Below are 14,259 nucleotides of genomic sequence, written 5' to 3'. Positions count from 1 at the left end.
CACTGAAGCAGTACGATTGAGCTTACCAGAGGATGGTAGAAGACAGGAAGGCCCGGAGGAACGTTGTTGATGGAGTCACAATGGGTCAGACTCAACTTCACAACTAACAACAACAACAAGTTTCTTATTCCCCTTTTTTCCTGTCCTTTTTTGGCCATTCTTTGTTAAGCTATCCCTATATTCCACATTGCAAATATAGAACTATGGCTGCTAGCTACCATTAAAGCTTTTCATCGGTAAAATATAAGTATCATGATAGTGACCTTTTTCTAAATTACATGGAAACAACCATGCTTGTGCTCATCCGTGTGGCAGGAGCACTGTTCTCCTCAAATGCTGTATTTGAGGACAGGAGGGAGCAAATACGCTGCCTCTGTTCTCTCTCTCTTTTCCCTTGGCCACTGTCACTATTTCTTTTTATATCCTTTTATTCATTAGGTGAAGAGCTTTATCTTTGTTTTGATTAAAATGAGGACATAGTTTTTTCCTAATTCATGGAAATTGTTCTTTGAAGAAACTGTTCTGATAAACGCTAATAGTTCAATTCTTTATCACTTAGAATAATTCATGTCATTGCCAACAAAAGTCTCTCTCTCTCTCTCTCTCTCGTTCTTAATATGTGGCATGCCCAAACGAGGGACTGGAAAGTCTTTTTCATTATTTTTCAGTTGATGATTAAACATCAACCAGTTTAATTTATTTATAGAGGAATATTTATCTCTATTTCCCTAGAGACTAATTTTGCCTCATCCAAGCCAACCCTTTACTGAAAGCTACAACCTCATTTCCTGAGTTCACTTTCAAAGTAGAAGAAAGGAATCAAGCTGATCCGGTGTAACCCTCTGCTGACAAAACACCATCCTTCTCTTTTTACCATCACAACGTTTTTTCTTTTAGGTTCACAAATACCAAGCACTTTCTCTAGAATATATATTTTCATAAGATTTTGTCACATAGGTTACTAACTAACATCAAAGCATGTGGGATCACTCTTCTACGGTTTACCTTTTGTACAAAGTGTACTTTTCTAATTAATTTATTTAAGATTGTTTTTCATTGTTCTCTCGTAAAGCACTCTGGGCTCTCCAGGAGGAAAACCAATGTAGAAACAACATAAATAAAAAATGTGCAGAATGATAACATAATAGACAGATGCAAAAGCTGCCTCCTCACATTTCTTCCAATGTACAGATGTTTGTATCAGTCTTAGTCATCTCCCAGTTTCCATGATTGCAGGACTTTTACAAGCTGTGGGCCAGACTCTTGGTAAATGGTTACTTCCTGAATTTACCTGCATGCAATTCTCCTCATTTCCCCAAAACTCTGCTTGGCCGCACATTTCAGGGAACCCACAGTATGAAGCAAAGTTTTGGGGAAATGAGCAGAATCACATGGAGGTAAATTCAGGGAGGTAACCATATACCAAGAGTCTGGCCCACAGCTTGTAAAAGTCCTGCAATCATGGGCATTGGGAAATGACTAAGATTGATACAAACATCTGTACAAAACTAACTTTTTAAAGTAAGCCAGACCCTGTAACTTACAAAACTTTAATAATTTGACCACTTAAAAAAAACCCTACGTTCTAGTTTAATTCTCTCCTTTGCTTTTCTATTTTCTCTTGAAGAGTCTATTAACTTCTTGAATGAATGGACCACGGCTTAGGGTTAACTGGGCTTGTAGACAAAGCCTTGACACTGGGTTATGTTTCTTTTTTCATATAAGTTTTTTATGTGGCTAACACTACACTATAATCACATAAGTTCATTTTTTGCCTCTAGTGGTAATATAAACTGCAACTAACAAATATGGACTTCCATGCAAAACAGTTTATTGCATTGAACACTGGTCTTTTCAAGGCCTCCTTAATGCTGGAATATTTGGTCAAATGTACGGCGAAAATGATATTATAGTGATTGTTCTATATCCTACAGGTTCGGTCCATCAGCATCAATGTACGGCGAAATCTGGCATTCAACACTCTTAGCCAGGAAGCCCTGCTAAAAGAGTTTTCAACCATCTCCTGAAGCTGTCTTCTTGCTTCATAACTAGTCCTGGTATTACCGTATCACCTCCTGCAGAATAGCTCCCGGATGTGGAACAGTCTAACTCTACTGTGTGGTTTTGTTTGTGTTTTGTTTTGTTTTTAAAGAGAAGATCAAAGGAAGGCCTGGACTTGCCTCATACTCTTGAGCATAGAGAATTAACAATATAGGCTGCATTGGGAGCGGGAAAGAAGGGGCAGGGGTTATTTCTCTTTTTTAATTTCTTTGTGACAACTGTTGTGTAGGGATAAGAATTGTTTACTGAGTGAGCAAGAATAGAGCAGAAGAGTGTTGCTTAGAGAGTTCATACTTAATGGTTCTCTGAAGACTGCTGAAGACTGAAGTGAGAAAGGGGCACAGGAACCAAGATCTTGATAATATGGAACAGTGGCTGAACACTTATTTTATGTAAATTTATACTTGGATGCTTTGAATCTGCGGCTCATGTATATTGTTAGGTCCATTTTAGTTGGTGCTGAAATTAACACTTTGGCTCTGTCTTCATTCTGCACAAGGCCTCCTATTCTAACGGTCTTGCCGGAACTCCACCTCAGGATGGTCTTGGTGCCCAACCTAAAGCTCTTGCTCTCTGGGGTTTCTTAGTTGAGAGATTACCTCTATGAGTTTATTCTTACTATTCCATTGTGCCATGCTTTAAAACCTTGGAATGAAGATATTAAGATGTATCAGTGATTTTTCTCCCCAAAGGAGCAATAAGGGAAAACATCCTATGGTTTTACTTCCACCATTCTCGTGCATCAAAAGAAGCCAGTTCCTCCTGTACTCAGAAGGTTGACTGAGCTCCTGCCCTAGAGTCCGTCACTTTTTCCTGGCCTGTCAGCCTTGGATTCTCTGCATACTAGTAGGGTAATTGAGGGCTCTCATCAGGCTTGTCACTGTCCTTTCTATCAAAAATAACCTCTGTGAATTCCACAGTGATTGCAACTGTTTAAGTCAGTTCACATTTTATGTATTCCAATAAAGTACTTCATTGGAAATTCAGAATTAAAACTATAATTTGTCTACTTTTATCACTTTTGACTTATTTTAAAGAAATATTTATTTGGGAGGTGGAAATGTATTTATAAATTCTATACTCCTGTCCATCAAATGAAATAACTCAAGCAAACTAGAGCTGCATAATTATTCTGTCAATTTTTTCTCATTATTTTGCAGAATTTATTTTTGAGCCGTTTTTAATGAAAATGATAACTGAGGCACTTAATTTTTTGCATTATATATAAAGAATGCACACACAACTTTGGGCTTTGTTGGAAAATTAAAAGTTGGCTATGATTCTGGCATTGTGCATTATCTATAGATCTATTCTTTGATCTGTAACGTGTGGTCAAGTTAATATTTGAGCCTCCATTCCTTTGGGGGATGAGGAGCAGTACAGTATTTCCCCAAATTCATATTATTTTCTTTCTCCCCAAGCCACTGCCATTGGAAACAAATATGATTGGATTAACATATATAAATGCATTTTAATTTGGCCATTCATACCAACAGAATGATAATCAGAGAGATTTCAATTCAGAGATAAGTGTTATTTGGGGTAAATTTTTACTCTTTAGAACAGATTGGAGAAAACCCTGTGCCCTTCTCTCACCCACTGATGAACTCATCTATTCCTAGTATTGAATTATGAGTTCAGAGATGCAAAGGACATCTTCTTCTAGAAGAAAGACTACAGAAGTTGTTTCATTGAACAGCACCTTCAAAAGGCTATTCGGTAAAGGGTTGGAAGGGATTACAATATTCATGGCTTTTGTGCATGCAATGTATTTTTTGTGAATCATTTGGGCAGTAATATTACTTACTGCTACTAGTTATATTTCCTTGGTACATAGCTAGTATATCTGGTATATCATAGCTGATATAAATACACAGACTGCATAATCTTTATTTTAGGACCTTTAACATCTAACAAAAGCCTAGACTTGAACATTTATTTTGGAGAAAAAATAGGAGTTGAAAATGTGTCAATTCCAAACTTAGAATTTTTCATTCTAAACCTCTGCTTCTACCTCTATCTTTAAACCCACCCATCCCCCAAACCTTGAAAAATACCCCACCCTTGCCATTTTTTGACTAAAGTGAGATTGCTTTTAAGGTTTGAAGAAAAAATGGTTTGCTTCTAAAGGTTTCCTGCTTCCTTCCTCCTCCTCACCACAAAGACTAAAATCACCCTGAAAAATGGGAAATTCAGGCCTCCTTTAAACAACTTCCATTCCCATTTTATTTTAATTTGTAAATCAAAATAAAACATGCTGCCAAAACATTGGATTTTTTTGTTGCCGAAATTTTGCTGACGAACAGTAAATAGGGTGATGGCATTTGAATCAGCATTTGTTTCACAAGCTGAGAGTTGCCTATTTCAGCTATACCTTTTCATTGCCTTATCACGTGCATTGACTCCTTCTGATAGAGTTTCAGACTCTTGGAGGGGGAGGTGTTGTATATTGAGTGGTAATGAGAGATTAAGATGGGATGTGGTTTAGAATTTCCACAAATCTATTTGAACATCTGAATAAGTCTTAAAATTATTAATTTATAGCTGTCCTCACAATTGCTTTTAGGTTTCTCTGTGGAGCTACAGTACTAAGTAAATGGAATGATAGTTGCCAGGGCACAAATATATTAATCTATAACGACTAAACCTGCCTTGTGATAGGTTGGTTGAAGAAAAGACTTAGGCTATTTAATTTATCTATCTCCTCCCCACCCAACATGTCTGTATTTTAGTATAAGATTTTTTTATTTATTTCAAGTGAAAAATCCGCATTGACATGCATTCACCCAAATGCACATACGTACACATCAGCTTCTCCACATATAGTTCTGCTACTGCAACCTAATCATCCTGTTTGTTTGTTTAATATAACCACCCATTTAACATACACTATATTGTCAAAAGTATTTACTCACCCATCCAAATAATCAGAATCAGGTGTTCCAATCACTTCCATGGCCACAGGTGTATAAAATCAAGTACCTAGGCATGCAGACTGTGTTTACAAACATTTGTGAAAGAATGGGTCGCTCTCAGGAGCTCAGTGAATTCTAGCGTGGAACCTGGGATAGGATGCCACCTGTGCAACAAATCCAGTCGTGAAATTTCTTCGCTCCTAAATATTCCACAATCAACTGTCAGCTGCATTATAAGAACGTGGAAGTGTTTGGGAACGACAGCAACCACGAAGTGGTAGGCCACATAAACTCATCCAACCTCAGTGTGTAACCTCGCAAATGCGCTTCTGGAAGAATGGTCAAAAATAGCCATAAACACACTCCTGAACCTTGTGGACAGCCTTCCCAGAAGAGTTGAAGCTGTTATAGCTGCAAAGGGCGGACCGACATCATATTGAACCCTGTGATTAGGAATGGGATGTCACTAACAGTAAGTTCATATGCGAGTAAAGGCAGGTGAGCAAATGCTTTTGGCAATATAGTGTATATGACTTTGGGTGAGTTACAAAATTAAAAGCAGTGAAATAATACCAAAAATAACCAGGATCGTAACAAGGACCAAAAAAATAAAAACTATTAAAGCCAAACAACCATAATCTGCAAGAGAGCACAAGCAATTGTTCTAACACTTTGCAGGCTCCACAGCTCCACTACAGATCCTCAGGATGGCAGAAGGCCAAGAAAACTACTCTGATCTCAGGAATGACGTTCCAGAGGGTGGTTGCCATAGCACAGTGTTTCCCAAACTTGGCAACTTTAAGACTTGTGGACTTCAACTCCCAGAATTCTCCAGCTAGCTCTTCTGGCTGGAGAACTCTGGGAGTTGAAGTCCACAAGTCTTAAAGTTGCCAAGTTTGGGAAACACTGCCATAGCAGAATAGATTCTTGCCCTGGGTCCCCTCAGTTGAGATTCTTTCATGAATAGGACCCACAATGGCCTTTCTATTGAACCTAATGGGGTGGGTAGGTGTGATTAGTGGCCCTTTTTTTGCTTGAGAAGCTTCCACTTTTTTTTAATAGACGTATTCAAACTTGCCTTTAATTGAATTATGGGTAAAAGGTTGGGAGTTTGAAACCTTATAGCCTAAAAAAAATTACTCATGGGTTTTCTCTAACTCAGTGCTAAGGAGATCCCTGAAATAGCCTCATATTCTCAACAAAATCTAAATTGCCAGTATGCAGTAATGGAGGTATAATTATCACTGATCATAAAGACAAAGCTTTTAAACTGCTAATGTTTGGTTATTCACCCATAGTTCTAGAAATTTCTAGAGCAAAGTTTGAGGTTTTGGAGTATTCTAGTAAACTACAAAAGTATTAATTCGAGTCCAAACTATAGTGATGACCCAAAGTGGGGGGGGGGGGGGAATCCACACTGCTTGCAAGTTTTCTATAGTTGGCATGATGATGTGCAAATCTGTGTAACTGCTTTTTCTAGATTTTTTAAAACTTTTTTGCTGGCTATAAAATCCATTAGGTAAGGCAGTTTTTGAGGCCAAATAAGTCTTAGCATAGTCATTAATCTACAAGCCAGGTTTCATTCCAGTTTTATGTAGCATTACCAGGATTCATGCCTTCCTAGATATATTTATCAGGAGATTATTTTTTTTCCAGTCAATGGGTGACTTGCAATCCTGTAACCTGTCAGTATATTGAAGGATATTCCAAGCGTAGCTAAAGTTTTAAGGATTTTGGAGCCGGAATCCAATAGGTTTCATCACTCTCCTAGTCTAAAACAGTTGTTTTGATCATCCAGTTGCAGCATCCATGTAACTGCATGGAGTGAGGATGCTTGAGCCAAATTGATTAGCATATTTTCAGGATCTGCATTCTTTTCTCTTTCCTCTTTCTTTCAGTATGATGGGTTCCTTTCACATTGTAAGCCTCCGGGCGAGGAAGTGACAAGGAATGTAAAATGCTGTCTTGTCTTCAACTGTGTAGAATGTGAACGTGGCCAAATTTCCCTGCAAAACTGGGCAGATTTTCCACTGTATAAGTACTGAGGAAATAAGCTCTCTCTATTAACCATAAGACATTAGGCCTATTCTCATTATAAGCTTGGATGTGCTTTTCTTGGCTGCCTTTATGATAGCGATTAGCATTTCGCTCATAGCCTTCTGCATATTTATCTGTTCAATAACTTAACTTTTCCCCAAGGGTAGAATTTAAACACTGTTTGTTCTGATGGAAACTTGCCTACCACAATACCATTCTTGCAATACCCACTACACATCCCAAAACGTATTACAAAACACAAATTTGGAACATGATTCACACTAGAGAGGAGAGCAAGTTTCACAGTGAAAAATAAGAATGAAGAAGGGCCAGCTTGATGTCATGGTAAAATTGCTGGCCTAGATACTCTACTCCCGCATTGAGTTTGAAAGCCAGATGGGTGATTTTGGACCAGTCACTGTCTCTCATCCCAACTCACCACACAGGGTTGTTGTTGCAGGGAAAATAGGAGGGAAGAGAATTTGGTGTGTGTGACAATAATGTAATACATTATTGTATGGTTGGATAAACATCAAATAAGTATTCATCCTCTTTACTGTGCAGTAGCGCTTCTATGAATACTGGATCTGGTAGCAAAATATACCAGCTAGCCCAAAACATTATTTACTATCCACACTGTAAGGCAATGTTTTCCAAAGATTTTCCCCCATTACCCAAAACTGCTTTTTACCCAATGTAGGTCAAACCTTTTAGCCGACTTAAATGTCCCTGTTGTGATTGGGTTTGTATGTTGTTACTCAAAGAAAAACCACTTTTACCCAGGTTTGGATAATTTACCCAGGTTTGGGTAAGAAGAAAGGCATCATCTCTGATTTTGCAGATGTTCTGCTTATTTACTAGATTCATTATAAGATGGATGGTTGTAGCTATGTTTTATTCTATTTGCTTAGGTCCGTTATTTCAAATGGCCCTTTGCCCAAGCATAAAGGTGGCACATATAGGCTTGATACTCATTTTAAGAAAATCTCAACATTTGCAGACGAATGCCACATTAACATTTGGGGTGTGACAAAGGGGTGTGCTATTTTTAATTTATCTCTCAAACTTGGAAATCCCCCCATCTTACTCACAGAGCAACTACGGCATTGTACATCCCAAAGGTGCTTTTTCAAAAAGTAACTGGAGTTCCTTTGTTTTTCCTTGGAAGACATTTCACTTCTCATCCAAGAAGCTTCTTTAGTTCTGAAGATGCTTCTTGGATGGGAACCAAAACATCTTTAAGGGAAAACAAAGTCCAGTTGCCTTTTGAAAAAACACCTTTGGGACAACTATGATCTAGATCAGTGATCTCCAACCTTGGCAACTTTAAGACTTGTGGACTTCAACTCCCAGAATTCCTCAGCCAGCAACACTGGCGGAGGTATTCTGAGAGTTGAAGTCCACAAGTCTTAAAGTTGCCAAGGTTGGAGACCCTTGATCTAGATGACTGAGAATCTCCATAGACATCTGACAGTGTTTGTTTGTTTGTTTGTTTGTTTGTTTATTTATTTATTTATTTATTTATTTATTTATTAGACTTCCATGTTGCCCATCTCTTCTAGGGGTGATTAAAAACATAAAAAAACCCACATAGATATATACCAGAAGAAAGCAGTTAAAACAAGAATGGAATAATTTAAGTTAAAAAGGTGGCTGGAGGGTTTTCAAGGTGCTAATCAACCCTAAGCTTGTATGCTCCTTTGTGAACCTCAAGCAATTCAGCAGAACCAGGTCTTCAGACACTTTCCCAAAGGCCAAGAGAATGGTGCCCACCTCATCTTGGGAGGGTGGGGGGATATTTTTTTTATAAAAAGCTTTTTATTTTTATTCTCTTACATACAGTTACAGGTATGCATTCACATAGTTATTATTCTTATTTATCTTTATCATTTTTACATATTTATTTCTACATATAAAAGATTAAAATATACATTCTGGGTTGTTTTCCCATACACCTATTTTTTGTTATCACTACCCTATTTTTCCTTCTTTTTCCCCTCCCTCCCTTCTCTACTTTCTTCCTCCTCTCTTTTCTCTTTCCCTACTCCTCTCTTCCTCTTCCCCCTCCTACCGTCTCCTTCTCTTTCTATCCCTTCCATCCTTTCCCTTCCTTCCTTCCTTCCTTCCTTCCTTCCTTCCTTCCTTCCCTCCCTCCCCTTTCCTCACTTCTCCTCGCCTCCTCTCTAACTTTCCTTTTCTGTTGTTGTGGTTATCTCTTTTCAACTCTCAACTGGTGTATTTTCGGGATGGTATTTCCGCAAACCGGCTTGTAATTTTATGCTTATCCTTTCCTATTCCCCTTTCTTCGCTATCTTCTAACTTTTGTTTTTTTCTATGTCTTATTCTTGAACACATACTTGTATCTTAATACTTTCTTTTCTATTTTCCTCCTCTTCCTCGAAGGGGAGGGATATTTAAAGGGTGGGGGTGTTAACAGAAAGCTCTCTTCCTGGACCCCCCAATCAAAATTTTGCTATAACGTGGACATGGCATTTCTAGATTACAGCATTTTTGGTGGCTTCCATGTAAAATAATTAGGTGTATCTTTCTCATGTACACATACCTATGGACAGCTGGCTGGACAACAGATGGTCTAGGAAACGCTCTTCTGTATGGTAAGTAACTTGAAGCCTGTCATATATTAGTCTATGTTACTTCTTTGTTTTCATTGGGCACAAATGATGATAGCAACTTAGGATAAGAAATAAGCCCAAGAGCTACTGCAGCTTTGGATCTGAATATGCAAATAGAGGTCACCGATGTACACTCTTATTCTATGGCTCCCATGGCATCATATTACTAAGAAGGAGGCCTCTTGTTTTTCATCCTCCTCTTGAGCCCAAAGAAAGGAAAAGCAGACTATAATGGCCAACCAGATAACAGCTCTTGCTAGTGCCTAGTTTGACCAATGTAAAGGCAAGAGTTGTTCAAGTAACGTGAATAAATTAAATAATTAGCAATTCATTAAACACAACTCTTAAGGTGGTCCTACTCTACAAAATATTTGCACTACAGTACAAGATTGAAGCGAGGATTCCTCCTTCATGGCTTGTGGAGGATGAAAAAAAACATGGAGCAAACTACATGTATAGAAGTCATAAGGGAATCACCATAATTTGCACTGTGCATTGCTTCTTTTATGTTAGTTGGCTGTGGATCTCAACACTTTCTTCTCTGAAGAAGTGCTACTCATATACATACTAGACACATTATGACAGGTTTGTACAAATTTATCATCAATCCATATGACATGCCAAGAAAGAATTCAGTTAAAGGCACATTCGATTTTAGTTATGCAGTGTGACAAATGGTTAATAATTTACCATATTTTTCAGAGTATAAGACACACCTTTTTTTTCTAAAAAAAGAGGCTGAAAATCTGGGTGTGTCTTCTAGATCGAATACAGCATTTTTTGCCTCCTGAAGCCCCACCTGCTTCACCAAAATGGCGTGCATAGCCTTATCAGCTTTCAGAAAGCTCCTGGGGGCTGGGAAGGGCAGAAATGAGCAAAAATAGCCCCCAGGAGCACTCTATAAGCCTCCATAAGGCTATGCATGCACAGCTGGCTGAGGGATTCTGGGAGTTGAAGTCCACAGGACTTAAAGTCACCAAGGTTGAGAAACACTGCACTAAATGAACAGTTGTAAGTCGAGGGCTACCTGTACTAGGTCCTGAATTATACCCAGAAATGCAGTTCCTCATTAAAAAATTGGTAATTCTCAATTTACAACCATAGTTGGGACTGGAACTTCTGCCGCTAAGCCAGGTAGTCATTAAGTGAGTTACACCTGATTTTATGATCTTTTTTTTTGCCATAGTTGTTATGCAAATCACTGCAGTCAATATGTGGTGAGCCATGTGGTTGTTAAGCAAATTAAGCTTCTCTCATGGGCTTTGCTTGTCAGAAACTGGCTGGGAAGATTGACCCAAATTTTCATCACATGACTGCAGGGACACTGCAACAGTTGTAAGTGCAAGGATCAGTTGTAAGACATTTTTTTCAGAGCCATCATAATTTGGAACTGGTTATTAAAACCAGTTGGACGTTGAGGACTGTGGTGAGATCATACATTGATGGAATACTTTGGATTCAATCTTGTATTTGTGACACCCCAAACGATGGGAGTTTACTTTTTGCTCAGTGTGACATCAGAAACTTTTTCCATTTCATAATTTTTTTTAGCTTTTTTAACTAATCAAATAAAAAGGACTAACATATCTTAGATCACTGCTCAATCAGCTTAAATGTACAACTACAGGAATTTACTAAAACATCCAGAAGCTGATATTTCAATCTCTCTGTATTGAATGAAAGTGATGTATTAAACAGTCGTTGCTTGAGGCATTTGCAGCACTTTGGATTTAATGCAGAAACAACTGGTCCTTAATTGTTGAACGGCAGCTTTCTGAATATGCATGGTAGTATTACTGCCTACATATTATATAAGGTATTCAAAAATACCTCTGGAATAAACTGCCCCCAGAGATCCAGACCCTACTCACTCTCATGGCCTTCCGAAAGGCTATTAAGACCTGGCTATTCTGGCAGGCCCCGGGCTGTTGAACTCATGACTGAGGTCCAGCCCCGATTAGATTGGGTGTATGTTGTGGTTTTTTTTTTAAAATCTATGTTTCTGTGTTTTTAACTTTTCTATTTTTAAATGTATTGTTGTAAGCCGCCCGGAGTCCTTTGGGATTGGGCGGCCTATAAATTCATTATAACCTTAAAAACCTTTAAAAAAATAAATACAGGATTAATTTGAAAGAGAATTTGAATACTCTTCAGACATAAATGGCCAGATGCCCAACTGCCTAGAGATATACAGGGAGATAGTGCAACCTATGTGCTCTCCTAGATTGCTATGAGCCAGTCAGTTTCCAAAAATGTGTGTTCCTGAATGTTTGCCGCTTGATTGCTGAGATATACCCAAAAATAAAATAGTACTTAGATGTTTTTTTCAGAGTTTTCTGGGACTTTTGATCAGTTTTTGGCCTGTCTTCCAAATATCTTACTACCCGTTTTTGCTGTTTTCTTCTGTTTGTTCTTGTTTTCTGCTTTATGAACCTCACAAGCTTTGAAGGGGGTGATTAATTAAAGAGTGTGATTCAAACTCTGTTATAAAAAAGCAGTGGATAATATTGTTTCTGCTTTACATAAAAGAACTTAGGGTTCTGTTTGGCTGTAGGACAGTATATATCCCCAACAGAACAATAATTAGGGGATAAACTTACTACTTAGTGATGGACCAGTAATATCTATCTGAGATCAGCTTGGCAAATGTTTATACTCATTCTCTTCTGCTTTAAAATGTAAGCCACCATGTGGCATAACATATTTCATTCTGTTGGCACAGAAACAAAGTTTCTGATCATAGCTCAAAACTGTCTTATCTCCTGTAAATGTTGGACTTTCGGTAATTGGATATCATTTCCTTAACGAGTAGCTTTCCAGTAAGTATTTTTCATACTATGGTCAGAAAGCAACATCATTAGAATGGGAAAATATCAACACTAAAACTACAGTATGCTGTGGCTCGTTAATACATACAATTAAACCATTGTTTGTTGAACTATAGTTTGTGAATTAGTAAGCTTGTCAGTTTGTACAACATACTAGATATTAACCATAATTTATATGGTTGAGTTTGCATAATTCACTAGGTTGAATACAGTTGGCTGAGTGTGTTGTGTGAGTCTAACCATTATAGTTTGCTAGAGTCACTTAGGTGAGATGGGCAGTGCAGAAATTTGATAAATTAAAAAAAAAACATGCAGTTCACATACATTGATGACAAAGTGCAAGTTTTCGAAAGTAAGACAGAAGTTATAGAGAGAGATGGAGAAATATTGTGATAACTTGGCATTATTAGAACTAAGATACAAATTTTGTATCTGTGAAATGTCAGAAGACCATGGGGAAGGTATCAGAGAAAAGATTGTTAAATCTCTAACTTTTTGAATTGGGATGAAGATGATACAGAGGAAGAGATTATAAAGTTATAGGATCTTTACACAATTTGTAAAATTTTCTGAATGAAAATTTAAGAAATAAAATAAATAATAAAATTAAATCAAGACAGCAACTAATGGTAACTAGTTGTCAATGATTTTCTATTTACAGAAAGATTAGAAAGATTTAAAATGTATTTTTAAAAATCTTATGAAATAAACTATGACAGAATATAAAGTGTAATGGTTTACCAGTGATGAACATGTAATTGCTAAAATGCACAAACTTTTGTTGAAATTTGAAACAAGAAGAACAAGGTTAAATTCTATGAAAAAGTCAACTAAGAATTTTGGTTATAATGTGCTCTTGGATCAAAGAGAAAATATGTGGTTAAAAGAGTTTGTTGTATTATGATCTTAAAGAAACTTTATAAAATGTGTATTGTTGGTACATGATACTAGAGTATTTAGAATATATAAAGACATTTCAAATGTATGTTGAAAATTTGAACTGAAGGGATGCTTGGTGGCATGTAAAAAGCTTAAACATTGATTCAAATATACACACTGATAGAGAGGATTTTAAAAATTAATATTCAATTAAAACTCTAATTTTTCCCTTTCAGATGGATAAACAGATAGAAAAGAGCCATGGAAGATTGTTTTAACATGTGCTTACTGTTGTGAGATTTACTATATGCACAAAAATGGAAACATTCAACATTATCCGCCATCTAGGAACGTTTGGTGAAATTGACAGAACTTGCTGAGATGGACAAACTAACTTCTTTGATTAGAAAAAGGTCATTACAGTATTAACATTCATCAATGACTATAAACTTCTTATGGATTTTTTGTGTTAAAATCATGACATGGTTTGGATAATTACAAAGAATGGGGAACAGAAAGAAGAAATGTGTCACAATCTTATAGAGGTTTAATTAGAATTGTATGTGTAACTGCTAAGAGAAAGATTGAAACCCTATGCGTCTGTGTCTTTGTATTCATTCATGCTTTTTGTTCTTTTATTTCAAATTTTCTACTTCCTTTTTCATCTGTCTCTTCCTTTCCTTTTTTCTTCTTTCACACTTACTTTACTGAATGTATTTATTAGGTATATAAAATCTTTTAATAAAAACATTTTTTTAAAAGGTGTATTTTTGTTAAATTGCTTGTGCTGATTTTTGAGGAGCCAGGCAAATCTTGATGCCCCAAACAAATGACTTTTCTACCATATCTTATTAAACATTCTGAACCCAACTGTGTTTGCCAGATGTCCTGCCTGACATACATCTC

At 37.1% G+C, this 14,259-nt stretch overlaps 1 protein-coding gene across 5 annotated transcripts in view; it reads left to right on the top strand.

Annotated features, from left to right (window-relative positions):
* Positions 1 to 3,341, top strand: part of ARMH3 (armadillo like helical domain containing 3) — a 154,200-nt gene extending 150,859 nt beyond the window's left edge. For all 5 annotated transcript variants that reach the window (XM_032225543.1, XM_032225546.1, XM_032225547.1 and 2 more), the window contains one exon: positions 1,935 to 3,341. In XM_032225543.1, the coding sequence (XP_032081434.1) occupies positions 1,935 to 2,027 (93 nt within the window). In that variant the 3' untranslated portion in view covers positions 2,028 to 3,341. The remainder of the gene's footprint in view (positions 1 to 1,934) is intronic.
* The last annotated feature ends 10,918 nt before the right edge of the window (positions 3,342 to 14,259 follow it).

This window comes from Thamnophis elegans, chromosome 10, assembly GCF_009769535.1.
Source record: "Thamnophis elegans isolate rThaEle1 chromosome 10, rThaEle1.pri, whole genome shotgun sequence".
Classification (NCBI taxonomy): domain Eukaryota; kingdom Metazoa; phylum Chordata; class Lepidosauria; order Squamata; family Colubridae; genus Thamnophis; species Thamnophis elegans.
This window is presented reverse-complemented; position numbering and strand designations above follow the sequence as displayed.